At 40.8% G+C, this 12,471-nt stretch overlaps 1 protein-coding gene across 3 annotated transcripts in view; it reads right to left on the bottom strand.

Moving 5' to 3' along the window:
- ODF2L (outer dense fiber of sperm tails 2 like) overlaps nucleotides 1-12,471 on the bottom strand; it is a 64,611-nt gene that overhangs the window by 32,392 nt on the left and 19,748 nt on the right. For all 3 annotated transcript variants that reach the window (XM_045292096.1, XM_045292097.1, XM_013003884.2), the window contains exons 4-7: nucleotides 8,916-9,041; nucleotides 4,940-5,002; nucleotides 4,739-4,810; nucleotides 3,976-4,092 (exon numbers count right to left, since the gene is read on the bottom strand). In XM_045292096.1, the coding sequence (XP_045148031.1) occupies nucleotides 3,976-4,092; nucleotides 4,739-4,810; nucleotides 4,940-5,002; nucleotides 8,916-9,041 (378 nt within the window). The remainder of the gene's footprint in view (nucleotides 1-3,975; nucleotides 4,093-4,738; nucleotides 4,811-4,939; nucleotides 5,003-8,915; nucleotides 9,042-12,471) is intronic.

Genomic DNA, 12,471 nt, shown 5'->3' with positions numbered 1-12,471 from the left:
TATAAATTATCAAGGGTTCATGAGGGAGACAGGGTGGGGGAGGGAAGGGGAAAAATGACTAGCCGATACCAAGGGCTCAAGCAGAAAGCAAATGTTTTGAGAATGATGATGGAAACAAATACACAAATGTGCTTGACATGATGTATGTATGGATTATAAGAGTTGTACGAACCCCAATAAAATGATTTATAAAAGAAAGAAAGAAAAATAGGGGGTGTCCTACTTAATTAGATGAGAAGGATTCAAAAATATCATGGGCAAATAGAATGAAAAGATAGTGGAATTTTTCCAAAATATTTTTGAAGCCCCCTCATATATGCTTCTTAGCTGCTAATGTTCTAATGCTGAGATAAAGAAGGACATCTTCAGATTGAAAGAGTGGTCTCTTGGGAGAAAGACTAGGTAGACTGAACGAAGAAGGAAGCATTCTTGTCTTTAAAATATACCTGAATACTCACACTTGACATCTTCGGTAGTATTTGGGAGAATGTAAGCTAAGCAAGAGAAATCAGGCCCCCAAGGTAAATACAAGTGCCATTCCTGCAAGTGACCACAGGGTGTCTCTCTCACACCATTAATAAGCAAATATAGCTATGCAATTTCTAGCCTCACTGTGAACTTAGCATCCCTGTGAGTAAAAAGCCTTTTTAAATTCCAAAGATTAAGTGTTGTTGTGTTTTTAATTTATTAAAGTTTTTTGTTATTTATTAAAACATGGTTCGAGTTAAGACTTCCTCACTAGATTTAAGAAAATCTACACTCTGACAGTGTTTAAGTAACTCAGCTATCTTTGTGGTTTCAAAATAAGTAGCCTCTTGCAAATCTTTTGCCCAATAAATACACATTTATTTAAAAATCAACTTTTAAAATTTTATCTTTTCAAAAATTTGTCGCACACTATAAAGATAATTATTTGTCTCCTAAAATATTCAAAATGTAGTCTAACTCTAACTGCTACATTATAAAGATCTAGAAAAAACACTCGGCTCAAAGTATTCTATGTCTTTGGGGGAAAGTTCTCAGAGAATCTGACAATGTGATTTAAATATTTAAAAGACCCAATACAATGAACTGGATATAACAATGTATGTGACCAAAACTTAGATTTATGTTGCAAACAGTGCACCATATTGGTACTCTAACCACAAAATATAGGAACTAACTTCTGACCCTCATGTATTGCCAGACATTCTAAATGTGGCTGTGTCAAAGGGATGTAGAAAAATCAGTCATCTAATTCAGTTTTATTTAGTCACTTATACATCATATCATTTTTATAAAAAGAACCTGAACTCATGGAATTAAGTGAATGCCATGACAAAGTCTCATGATTTTAGCCTCATGGTCTTTCTATAATTTTTTAAATCATTTTATTAGGGGCTCCTACAACTCTTATCGCAATCCATACATACATCAATTGTGTAAAGCACATTTGTACATTCATTGCCCTCATCATTCTCAAAACATTTGCTCTCCACTTAAGCCCCTGCCATCAGCTCCTCACTTTCCCCCTCCTTCCCTGCTCCCTTTCATGAACCCTTGATAATTTGTTATTATTTTGTCATATCTTGAACTGTCCGACGTCTCCCTTCACCCACTTTTCTCTTGTCCGTCTGCCAGGGAGGAGGTTATATGTAGATCCTTATACTCGGTTCCCCCTTATAATCAGTTCCACCCTCCCGGTACTACCACTCTCACCACTGGTCCTGAAGGGGTCACCAGCCCTGTGTTTCCAGTTCCTATCTGTATCAGTGTACATCCTTTGGTCTGCCCAGATTTGTAAGGTAGAATTGGGATCATGGTTGTGGGGGGGGGGGAGGTGTGGAGGAAGCATTTAGGAACTAGAGGAAAGTTGTATGTTTCATCATTGCTAAATTACACCCTGACTGGCTCGTCTCCTCCCCGAGACCCTTCTGTAAGGGGACGTCCAGTGGCCTAAAAAGGGCTTTGGGTCTCCACTCCGCACTTCCCCCCTCATTCACAATGACATGATTTTTTTTGTTCTGATGATGCCTGATACCTGATTCCTTTGACATCTCGTGATTGCACAGGCTGGTGTGCTTCTTCTATGTGGGCTTTGTTGCTTCTGTGCTAGATGGCCACTTGTTTACCTTCAAGCCTTAAAGACCCCAGACACTATATCTTTTGATAACCAGGCACCATCAGATTTCTTCACCACATTTGCTTATGCACCCACTTTGTCTTCAGCGATTGAATCGGGAAGGTGAGCATCATAGAATGCCAGTTTAATAGAACAAAGTATCCTTGCATTGAGGGAGTACTTGAGTGGAGGCCCAATGTCCATCTGCTATCTTAATACTAAACCTATAAATATATGCACATGGGTCTATTTCCCCATCCTCATATATGAATATATTTACATATGTACATGCCTTTATTTAGACCTCTATAAATGCCCTTTGCCTCCTAGCTCTTTCCCCTATTTCCTTTGACTTTCCTCTTGCCCCACTATCATGCTCAGTCTTCATTTGGGTTTCAGTAAATCCTCTTGGTTACATTACCCTTGATCACACCCTACCAGGCCTCCCACACCCTCCTCACCACCGATTTGGAACACTTGCTGTTCCCTTGTCCCTGGGTTTGTTAACACCACTACCTTTCCCCCCACCTCCACCTCCCCCGTGTCCCCCTGGAACTGTTGGTCCCGTTGTTTTCTCCTCCAGATTGTTCATCCAGCCTGTCTTATGGACTTTCTATAATTTTTATGGATATGAAAAATAGCTCTATTAAGCTTCCTTTAAAAAGCATATACTATTTTAAGTTGAAGAAAATATTCTCATGAATTTTTCCCACAATTATTTTAAGACAGAGAAGACCTGTTAGTGCACATGAACTGCTAGTGGCTTTGAACTTCCAACCATGCCAGTCTCAAAGAACTACATAACCACTACATCCCCAGAGGTCCTTTTCCCATGACAGAGCAGCGCAATGCCAACTCCTAGTCCTCTGCAGTGTCCGAAGACATCAATATCAAAGGACAAAGAAAGTCTAAGGGGCAAAGTACTTAAAAGAAGTATAAGGGAACAAAGGACCTATTTGACATCCCCTACCACCCCACCCCCACCAATGGGCTTTTCAAGGGACTCTTGATGGCAAAAGTTTTTTGTAAATAAATAATTCCATGGATAGTCTTGAAACATATGCCATTGGCTGCAGATTTCTGCTACAATTCTGGAGTAAAAAAGCAAACAAAAATCTAACTCAGAAGTTCTTATGTTCAATGAAAGCTGGACCGTGAATAAGGAAGACCACAGAACTACAAATTTGAATTACGGTGCTGGTGAAGAATGAAGTGTCATCGACTGTCAGCATAACAACAAATTTGGTTTGGAAGAAACACCAGCAGAACGCTCTTCAGAAGCGAGGACGCTGTGACGTCCTCTCATGTACTCCAGACACCTTTTCAGAAGAGATCGCCCCTGAAAAGGACAGCGCGCTTGGTAAAGCAGAGGGTCATCGAATGGGAGGAAGTCCTGCAAGGAGACGGACTGACACAGTGGCTGCGGCAATCACGCAAGCACAATAACTGCGAGGAGGGGGCAAGCCCAGGCAGGGCTGCATTCTGCTGTGGACAGCCCTGCTAGGGTCAGCATGGACTCTCGGCACCGAACAACAACGGTTTCAATATGTTGAAGTCATTCTTAATTTTCCCTTTGTCTTTTTTATAATTTTGAAGTTCTCTATAATAACTATAAAATGAGGGAGATTTTAAAAAGTAATTAGCCCTTCGTGCATTGGTACTAAAAAAGGAGAATTTTATATTGAGGTCTGAACACAAATCTTTAGCTTGATCAAACATCTTAAGATTAAAATTTCCCTGAAATATGTATTACTCATGGCATTGCTAAAACTGAAGTTTTTTCAAAATCTCCACATTCCAGAATTAAGTAACTGCTTTACAGTATTATATTAATTTTATCACATAAACCATGAAAATTGGGAAATACTTATAACCTTAATTTGTTCCTTTAATTTATCATTCTCTGCTCCCTTTTTTACAATTTGGTGTTGCAGTCTCTCATGCACTACTTTCACTGACTGTGAAAGACGGTTTGCTTTCAACGCATTTGCCTGTAACAGAGAGGAGAAAAAGATGTTTACGTTATTTCATATGTCCCCAAATTAACTTTAACTTAACTCTTTTACCCACAATCTAAAAAGCTGAAAAACACACAGTTTTCCATCTGAAAGGCTGATTAAAAACCCTATTTCCCCAAGCAATGATGCCATCACCACTACTCACATGTCCCCACACACATCTGAAATGTAAAAGTGTGTGGAGCTTTGTCCAGCTCTCTTTATTTAATAACTCTTCATAAGTACTTTAAAAATATATCATTGAGTCTCCAATTCTGAGTATTTCTATAACGCTCTTGTAAAATATGTCCCTCCGAAATTCCTTAGTGGCTTAAATAATGCCTAAATTACCTCCAAATTGAAATATGACACAAACATACACTTACTTGCTAACTTAAAGGGATGTATGCTAATTACGCTGACTGAAACACCATATTATCTAAAAACCTTTTTAAAAACTACATTATATTTGATGCAGGAAATGTAAAATATCCAAACAATCTATAATTTCAATGAGACATGCTGTGTTTGTTTCTGAGTGTCCTGGGGCCAGGTAGAGGAGGGCGGTGAGAAGACGGGAAGGGGGATCGATATGAAGACAAAATGATGCCTTTGGTTCAAAGGTTCAACATTTGCTCACCTGTTCATTTTGAAACAAATTAGAAAGTTCTTGGATGTTTGCTTCCTTCTCAAGTATCCTCTCCTTCAGATCCTTAGGCAAACAAAATGTGAGTATTAGCAATAATCACACCTTGGATAACATTGGTTAGCTTTATAAAACCAAGCAACATTCACACAACTTCCCAAAAAGCTCAAGAGAAGAGCCAGTGTGAAGACTTACAGTGTTTTCACATTCGTTATCAGTTAGTTTCTCTAACAGCACGCTGGACAGCCTGTCTCCAACCTGTGAAAGAGGGATGGCATACATCAGTATATTGCTACTTTAACAAAGAAAAGTAGAGTGGAACAAGCATCATTCAAGAAATTAATATGGAAAATCAATAAGTGCATTTCATATTTCTTTTTTAAAGTTAACCACGAGGCAACTTTTGCCTGAATGTTCCAAATATTTTTTTGTCCACAATTTCTAATATTAGTTAATTTCCTAATCTCTAAACAGTGCATTGGGGCCCTGGTGTTGGGCTGCAACCGCAAGGTCTAAATTTTCTGTAATTAGCATGTATTTTTTCAATGTAATATTAGATAATTTTTATAATTGTGAAAAATGTCACCATAGGAAAAAGCCAATGAGTAGCCAAAGAGTAATTAATCTAAACAATTTTGTATGAGCTCAAGATTTTTAGCCTTTAGCAAAAGTTAATTTGTCCTAAGACTCAAAATAATTATCACAAAGAAAAAATATCAACGTAGAACTCCAATCAATGCAAATATTTCTAACCAATGCAAACGATATTTTCCATAAAACTTCAGACTGCAGTTTAAAAAGTCAAGTTAAGAATCTTGATCTTTATTTAATCTCAAAGCAAAACTCAAACTCAATGCCAATGAGTCAATGCTGACTCATAGCACCCATGTGGGTTTCTTGGACTGTCATGATTTATGGGAGTAGAAAGCCCAGTCTTTCTCCCTTGGAGGTACTGTTGGCTGCAAACTGCCCATCATGCAGACCACAGTCTAACTCAGAGCCATTAAACAACCAGGGCTCCTGAGTCTAAAGGTCAAAAATGAGTTGCTGTTGTTATTGTTGTTCAACACCATTGAGTTGGTTCTGACCATTTTAAAATTAGTAGTTAAGAAAAATGCTAATTTATTCTTGTAAATATTTTTAATGACAATATACCATGGGAAGCTTGAAAATAGCTCTAAGGAAGAAAATCACAAAAAATATATGATATGATTCCATTTACATGAGAGGGTTTCCCATTCTTTGCCATCTAGTCAATTCCAACTCGTCGCAACCCTACAAGATAGAGTAGAACGGACCCTGTGGGTTCTCTCTTCATAGGGTTAGAAAGTCTCGTCTTCTCCCACGGTGCTTTTGAACTGCTGGCCTTGCAGTTAGAAGCCCAGCGTGTAACTACTGTGCCACCAGGACTTCTAACGGGTATGTTTAGAATAGGAAAATCCATTGCAGCAGAAAGTGGATAGTGGTTGTCTAGGGTAAGGTATGGTACAATGGGTTAGGGGTTGGAATGCCAGCCAACAGATCAACAGTGCAAATCAACGCAGTGTTCAAAGGGAGAAAGATGCTGCCGTCTGCTCCTGCAAAGATTTATTTTCAGAAACCTGAAGGAGCAGTTGTACTTTGACCAATGAGGTCACTACGCAGTTGATATGACTCAGATCAACTCAATGGCATTGGGTCTTCCTTTGGTTGTTTGGTCTTGTTTCGGTGGGGCAGGGAGAACAACGGAATGTGACTGCTAGAACCTGCAGGGCTCCTTTTTGGATGGCGAATTTCATTACAGTCATGGATCCGCAATTCTGTGACTATACTAAAAATGAATGCACTGTACACTTTAAATGTGTGAATTGTATGGTGTACAAATTGATTATCATTGAAACTGTTACAAAAAAGAATATACATACATGGGGCTTCCAAAAGGTCACCAAAGAATTCCATTATCTTTCCATTCCAGCTTTCCATGAATTTTTTGAAGGCCCCTCACATGTGTAAATATAATGTACATGGGAGCTTGAAACTGGAGAGTATTTTAATAATAATTTATAAATTATCAAGGGTTCATGAGGGAAGGGGGAGCGGGGAAGAAGGGGAAAAAAATGAGGAGCTGATTCCAACATCCCAGGTGGAAAGCAGATGTTTTGAGAATGATGGGGGCAAAAAATGTACAAATGTGCTTGATGTAATGGATGTATATATGGATTGCGATAAAAGTTTTATGAGAACCCAATAAAATGATTTAAATTTTAAAACAATTGGTGAGTGTTTATTTTGTTGTGATCAGCTAAGTGAAGTACAACTGAGATAACTAATTTTATCTATCTATTTAGCTACACTATGTTCTCAGTGGTTTGGTCAAATACTATAATGGTTGCTATTCCTTAATGTAATGGAATATCATATTTTTCCATAATATATCTATTGACAGAGGAGTTTTCTTAAGGTCTGGTCAGCTTCATTCTCTCCCAACTCTGTGCTGTCCTGATGGCTTGACCATAGACCTTGGGATGCCAGTCTGCACAATCACCGCACAAGCTTGCCGCCTGACTTAGAGACTTTGGACTTGTCGACCTTCTACAATTCTATGAGACAGGAGGAGTGTCCAGCTTGAGACATGACCTACAGATTTCATAAGAACCAACTCTTTTTTTTTAACAGCATATACATTTTTATTCGTTTGCCAGAGAATACCAAGACTTGACATGCTGGATAAATAATTAAAATTTAGTTTAGATAACGTGTGAGGTGATGCCTATATTAACTGACGTCTTGGTAGATTGCCTCGACTAGCTGAATAGGACGTAAGCAAATTAGCTCATAAATATTTATTCTAAATATGACATGTAAAACTCTTTACTGCATGCCCACTTGATAGCCTGAAGATTGCTTTCCAGCTATAATTATTCTGGTGGCCTTTTGAACAGGCGTGGAAAGCCTCTGGTGGATTGTGTTTTTTAACTTTGTGATACAACATCTTCTAGGGCTATAAACGTGACTGGATGATGAAAGCTCTCATCAGAAATCATCTCTAATGTCGATGCTTTTCTAACGATTGTCACGACTATCTGGTGGACGTGCCGGTGCTTAGGTGAAGACAGAGGGAGTCAGAGAACATTGATGTGATGTCACTTGGTGACAGTCCCCACTCTCTAGAACTCAGGTTCCTGACAGGTTCTTGGCGGAGAGGAGAAGGACATCAATATAATATGGAAGTCGCATCAGATCATGCCTGATTATTTCTCCCCCTCCAGCGCTTTTCCTTGATCCACCAAATAACGGAGCAGCAACGGAAGGCTAAGTAGATGAACCCAAGAGAACGTGGCAAGCTGTCGAGGAAGTGTGCCCGTGTTCTTGCCTCGGCTCAGTTAAGCCACAGGCTCTGCTTGCTCCTGCTTCCTGCTTGGCTCCTGATCCACGGGCACGTTGCCTTTGACTTCTGCAATTCAGTGGTCTTACTATGTCCTTGTGCCCCCTGTTATCAAACTACTTCCTTTCCTCTTTGTTTTTTGTCCCAAGATAACATGGTCTACTTACTTCGGCATTTACTTATTGGGGATTTAACCTGCCTTTTAAACTGTGCTATTGTTTGTATTAATCATTATGAATTGCAAAAAACAACTCTTGGAAGTATCTCTCCCTTTCTCTGTCTCTCTCTCTGTCTCTTCTGGCCTTGTCTGTTTCTCTCGAGAATCCTTAAGTGATAATAAAGAGAACTTCTGAGACAGAAAATTAAAACATTTAGATTTTCTCTAAAAATGGTTTTCATTTATAACTATTTGTGAAACAGTAAAATAGAAGTTCATTACTGTCATTTCAACAACTCAAATAATTACTTCCGTTTCAAATACACCAAATGTCTCTGTGCTGCTATCACAAAAATACCACCGTGCCCCCACCATTTGTGTCCGCTGTCCCTATACCTCGTCTGCTCCTCTTATATTTCACAACTGATTAGGCTTAAGATGGACCCTACACCAATAAGATCTCATTAGCAAAACAAAGAAAATACCTTTTCAAAGGTGATCAAATAGGCATGGAGCTTAGGATTTAAACCTATTTTGCAGGGAAGATGCTTTCAATCTATAATACCAGAATTTTAATTTCAACAATTTAATAATATATCCTCAAGGGAGAAATGCCACTATTAAATGAGTACTTAGTGTTGATGCCTTACTTGTTTGGATTCTGTCCGTATAAGTAGATATTCTAATGATTGTTTTACACGTATAAAGGTATCTAATTCTTTCATAAGTACTTCTTTCTGTTTAGAAACCTTCAAATCAGAATCAGCAAGATTGGTCTGAAAAAATAAAATAACCATGTTATTTAAGATATAATAACATTAAATGAAATACTCTACAATATTATTAAAAAACTGTTTTCCCAAATAACAAAAGCATTCTGCTGCACATGACCCTGTTAAAGTTTTCCAAATTATCACAAAGAGAGTAACAAGAGGACCCACAGACTGGGAGAAAATTTTCAACAATGACACAACAGACAAAGAGCTTATTACTAAAATCTACAATACCCTCCTAGCCTGCAAAAGAAGGAAACCGTTAACCCCCTGAGGAAATGGGACAAACCTGAACAGAGTTTCATAGGGAGGAGACCGGAGGAGACCTGAATGGCCTGACTACACATGAGAAAGTGCTCTGGATCATTAGCCACGAGAGAAATGCAAATTAAAACAACTCTGAGGTACCACCTAACACCCCTGAAGATAGCCCAAGTCAGAAAACTGACCAGATCAGAACATCGGAGAGCAACAAATGTCGGAGGGGAGACAGAGAGAGAGGAACTCTCCTCAAATGCTGCTGGTCGTGTAGATATGTGCAGCCACTGTGGAAAGCCATCTAGCCGTATTTAAAACAAATAGAAATTGAGTTACCTTATGACACAGCTACCCCTCTACTGGACACATACCCAGAACAGGTAAGAAATAGACCACGACCACTGGTCTGTGCTCCAACTTCATTACAGCGCAATTCACAATTGCAAAGAATTAGAAACAACCTACATTTCCATCAGTAGAAGAGTGGATCAGAAAACTCTGGCACATGCACACGGAGGAGGCCTGTGCTTCCCTAAAGAGCACTGATTGCATGAAGCACATCGTCTCATGGTAAGAGTTGGAGGGAAGTATGCTAAGCGAAGTTAGCCAGTCACAAAAGGACAAGCACAACAAGAACCCACTGTGGTACGTACAATCAGCACAGTTGGTACAGAGAAAAGCCACTTATCTCACACGATACAGGTTGAGGTGCAACCATTTGGGTGGGGACAGACCAAACCCAAGGATTACATGTTATCCCAACACAAAGAAGGGGAAAGGGGGGAGGAGTGGTAGGGGGTCGGGAAGAGGAGAAAAGGGGAAAAAGGGGGAGACGATGGCATTGGGGGAACAGGGCTCTAATCTACCCGGGGTGGGGTGGGGGGGCATCATTTATGTCTCCAAAGAGATGGAAGTGTTTGTGCAGACCCCACCACATGCACCAAACCTTCAGAGCAATGCAACAACATGCACAGAGAGGTCGGCAGGGCCAGCCCCAAGCAGAGCCAAACTGACCCCCTCCCTAGAAGTATGTGCCACAGAGGACAACCCTAAAGCTACAGGTGTGGAGAGGGGCCGGCCTGCCAGGCCCACAAGGAAGCAAACCAAGAAGGAAAAAGACCCCATTTTGGCACACCAAGCCCTAAGGACGACACATGGAGCTGCTAAGGCACAGACAGGACTGTAAGGCCGACAACAGCTTGAGACTTGAGGACCCCTTGCTGCAGCATACCATAACAGAGGGCAACACTGGGGACACCCGGTCGGGAGTGAGTGCAGTCTGACCCCCTCCCCCCACAGTGGGGCAAACCAAGAAAGGGACCTAACAGGTAAGCAACGGGAATAAAGCAGAGCCACAACCCCCCTGAGTAGCACCCCCAATTAGACTTCAAACTAGGAGGGGCAGTGCCCGGAACCCCCAGGACCAATGACGAGATAGTCATAAAGGTCAGCAGACAGACCTGGAATTATGTATGGGTTTTCGGGGTTTTTTTTATTCTTTGATCTCTTGTTTTCTTTTTGTTTTGCCTGTTATTGTTGTTTTGCCTACTTACATAAGATAGGAAAGGGACGTAAGCCCAAGGAGAAGCACTAGGACCAAAGGTTCCAGAGGGACTTGGGGGAAGGAGGAAGTGGGGGAAGGGAGCAGTGAGCAAACAATGCTCTAGACTGAGGAACAACTAGGGAATTAAATTCAACAACGAGGAGAATGCGAGATCCTGGTGGTCTTGGAGCAACAGCAATCTAGCTGAAAGGAATTACTAAGAGGCAAAAAAGGGTGATCATGATGGTGGGGCAGGAGGAAGGCAAAAGGAAACAAGTAAAGATGAAGGAAGCAAAGCTACGGATAGAGGTGTAAACAGGTGTGTACATATATAAATACATGAATTCTCAAAATTAGAGGTACTGGCCTATGTACAAATATTTATACGGCAATACAACGAGGAAATGGACAGACGCTGGGCCTCTGCTCAAGCCGGCACTCAACACAAGAACACTTTGCTCTAACAACCTGGCATTCTGTGACGCTCACCCTCCCTCCATGATGACTGAAGACAAAATGGGTGCATAAGCAAACGTGGTGAAGAAAATTGATGGTGCCTGGTTATTAAAAGATATAGTGTCTGGGGTCTTAAAGGCTTGAAGTTAAACAAGCAGGATTTGCAAAGAAGCCACAAGCCCAAATGGAAGACCCAGCCTGTGTGATCATGAGGTGTCGATGGGATCAGATAACAGTCATCAGAAGACCCAAGACAAAAGTATTGTTGATAACGAGGGGGGTCAGAGCAGAGATCCAAAACCCATATGTAGACAATCCCCTTAAAGAAGGGCCACACGAAAGGGATGAGTCACCAGGGTGCAGTATAGCACCAATGAAACACACAATATTCCTCTGGTTCCTTGAGGCTTCCTCACCACCACCACCCCAACCACTATCATGACCTCAGTCCTACCTTTCACTTCTGGCTAGACTGGAGCATGTACAGATAAGAACTTGTGACACATGGAATCCAGGTCAGATAAACCCCTCAGGAACAGAAATGGGAGTAGCAATACCAGGAGGAGAGGGAAAAGGTGGGGGATCAGGGGGATGAAGGGGGAACCAATTGCAATGATCGAAGTATAACCTCACCACCACCACCACCACCACCAGGGGGATGAACAACAAAAACATGGGTAAATGGAGAGAGCAGTCGATTTAAGATATGAAATAATAAGAATTTATAATTTATCAAGGGGTCAAGAGGGTGGGAGCATGAGGGAAGGAGGGAAAAAAGAGGAGCTGATACCAAGGGCTCAAATAGAAAGTAAATGTTTAGAAAATGATGATGGCAACATATGTGCAAATATGCTTGATACAATTGATGTATGGATTGTTATAAAAGCTGTAAGGGACCCCAATAAAATAATCTTAAGAAAAACAATTTTTCCAAGTGAATTAACAGTAACAGGGATCACATGGTGTGGGGGGAGGTCAGACTGCTCCCTGCTGCTGGAGACAATGGACTGCTTCTCCCTAAGAGTTGAGACCATTAGCTTGGTTCCTGTAGGAGGAGTTCACACCCTACTGATAATGGTCTCTATCAGTTGAGCCAGGGAACAAGTCAAACAGGCTCTGTGACATCCAAAGTTAGGCTGCCATCCTAATTCTAGGATCCACCCATCTTGTCACATG

The sequence above is a fragment of the Echinops telfairi genome, unplaced genomic scaffold (genome assembly GCF_000313985.2).
Source record: "Echinops telfairi isolate 266 unplaced genomic scaffold, ASM31398v2 ScPeMD7_443;HRSCAF=831, whole genome shotgun sequence".
Classification (NCBI taxonomy): domain Eukaryota; kingdom Metazoa; phylum Chordata; class Mammalia; order Afrosoricida; family Tenrecidae; genus Echinops; species Echinops telfairi.
The sequence above is the reverse complement of the archived record's forward strand: the minus strand, read 5'-3'. Positions and strand labels throughout refer to the sequence as shown.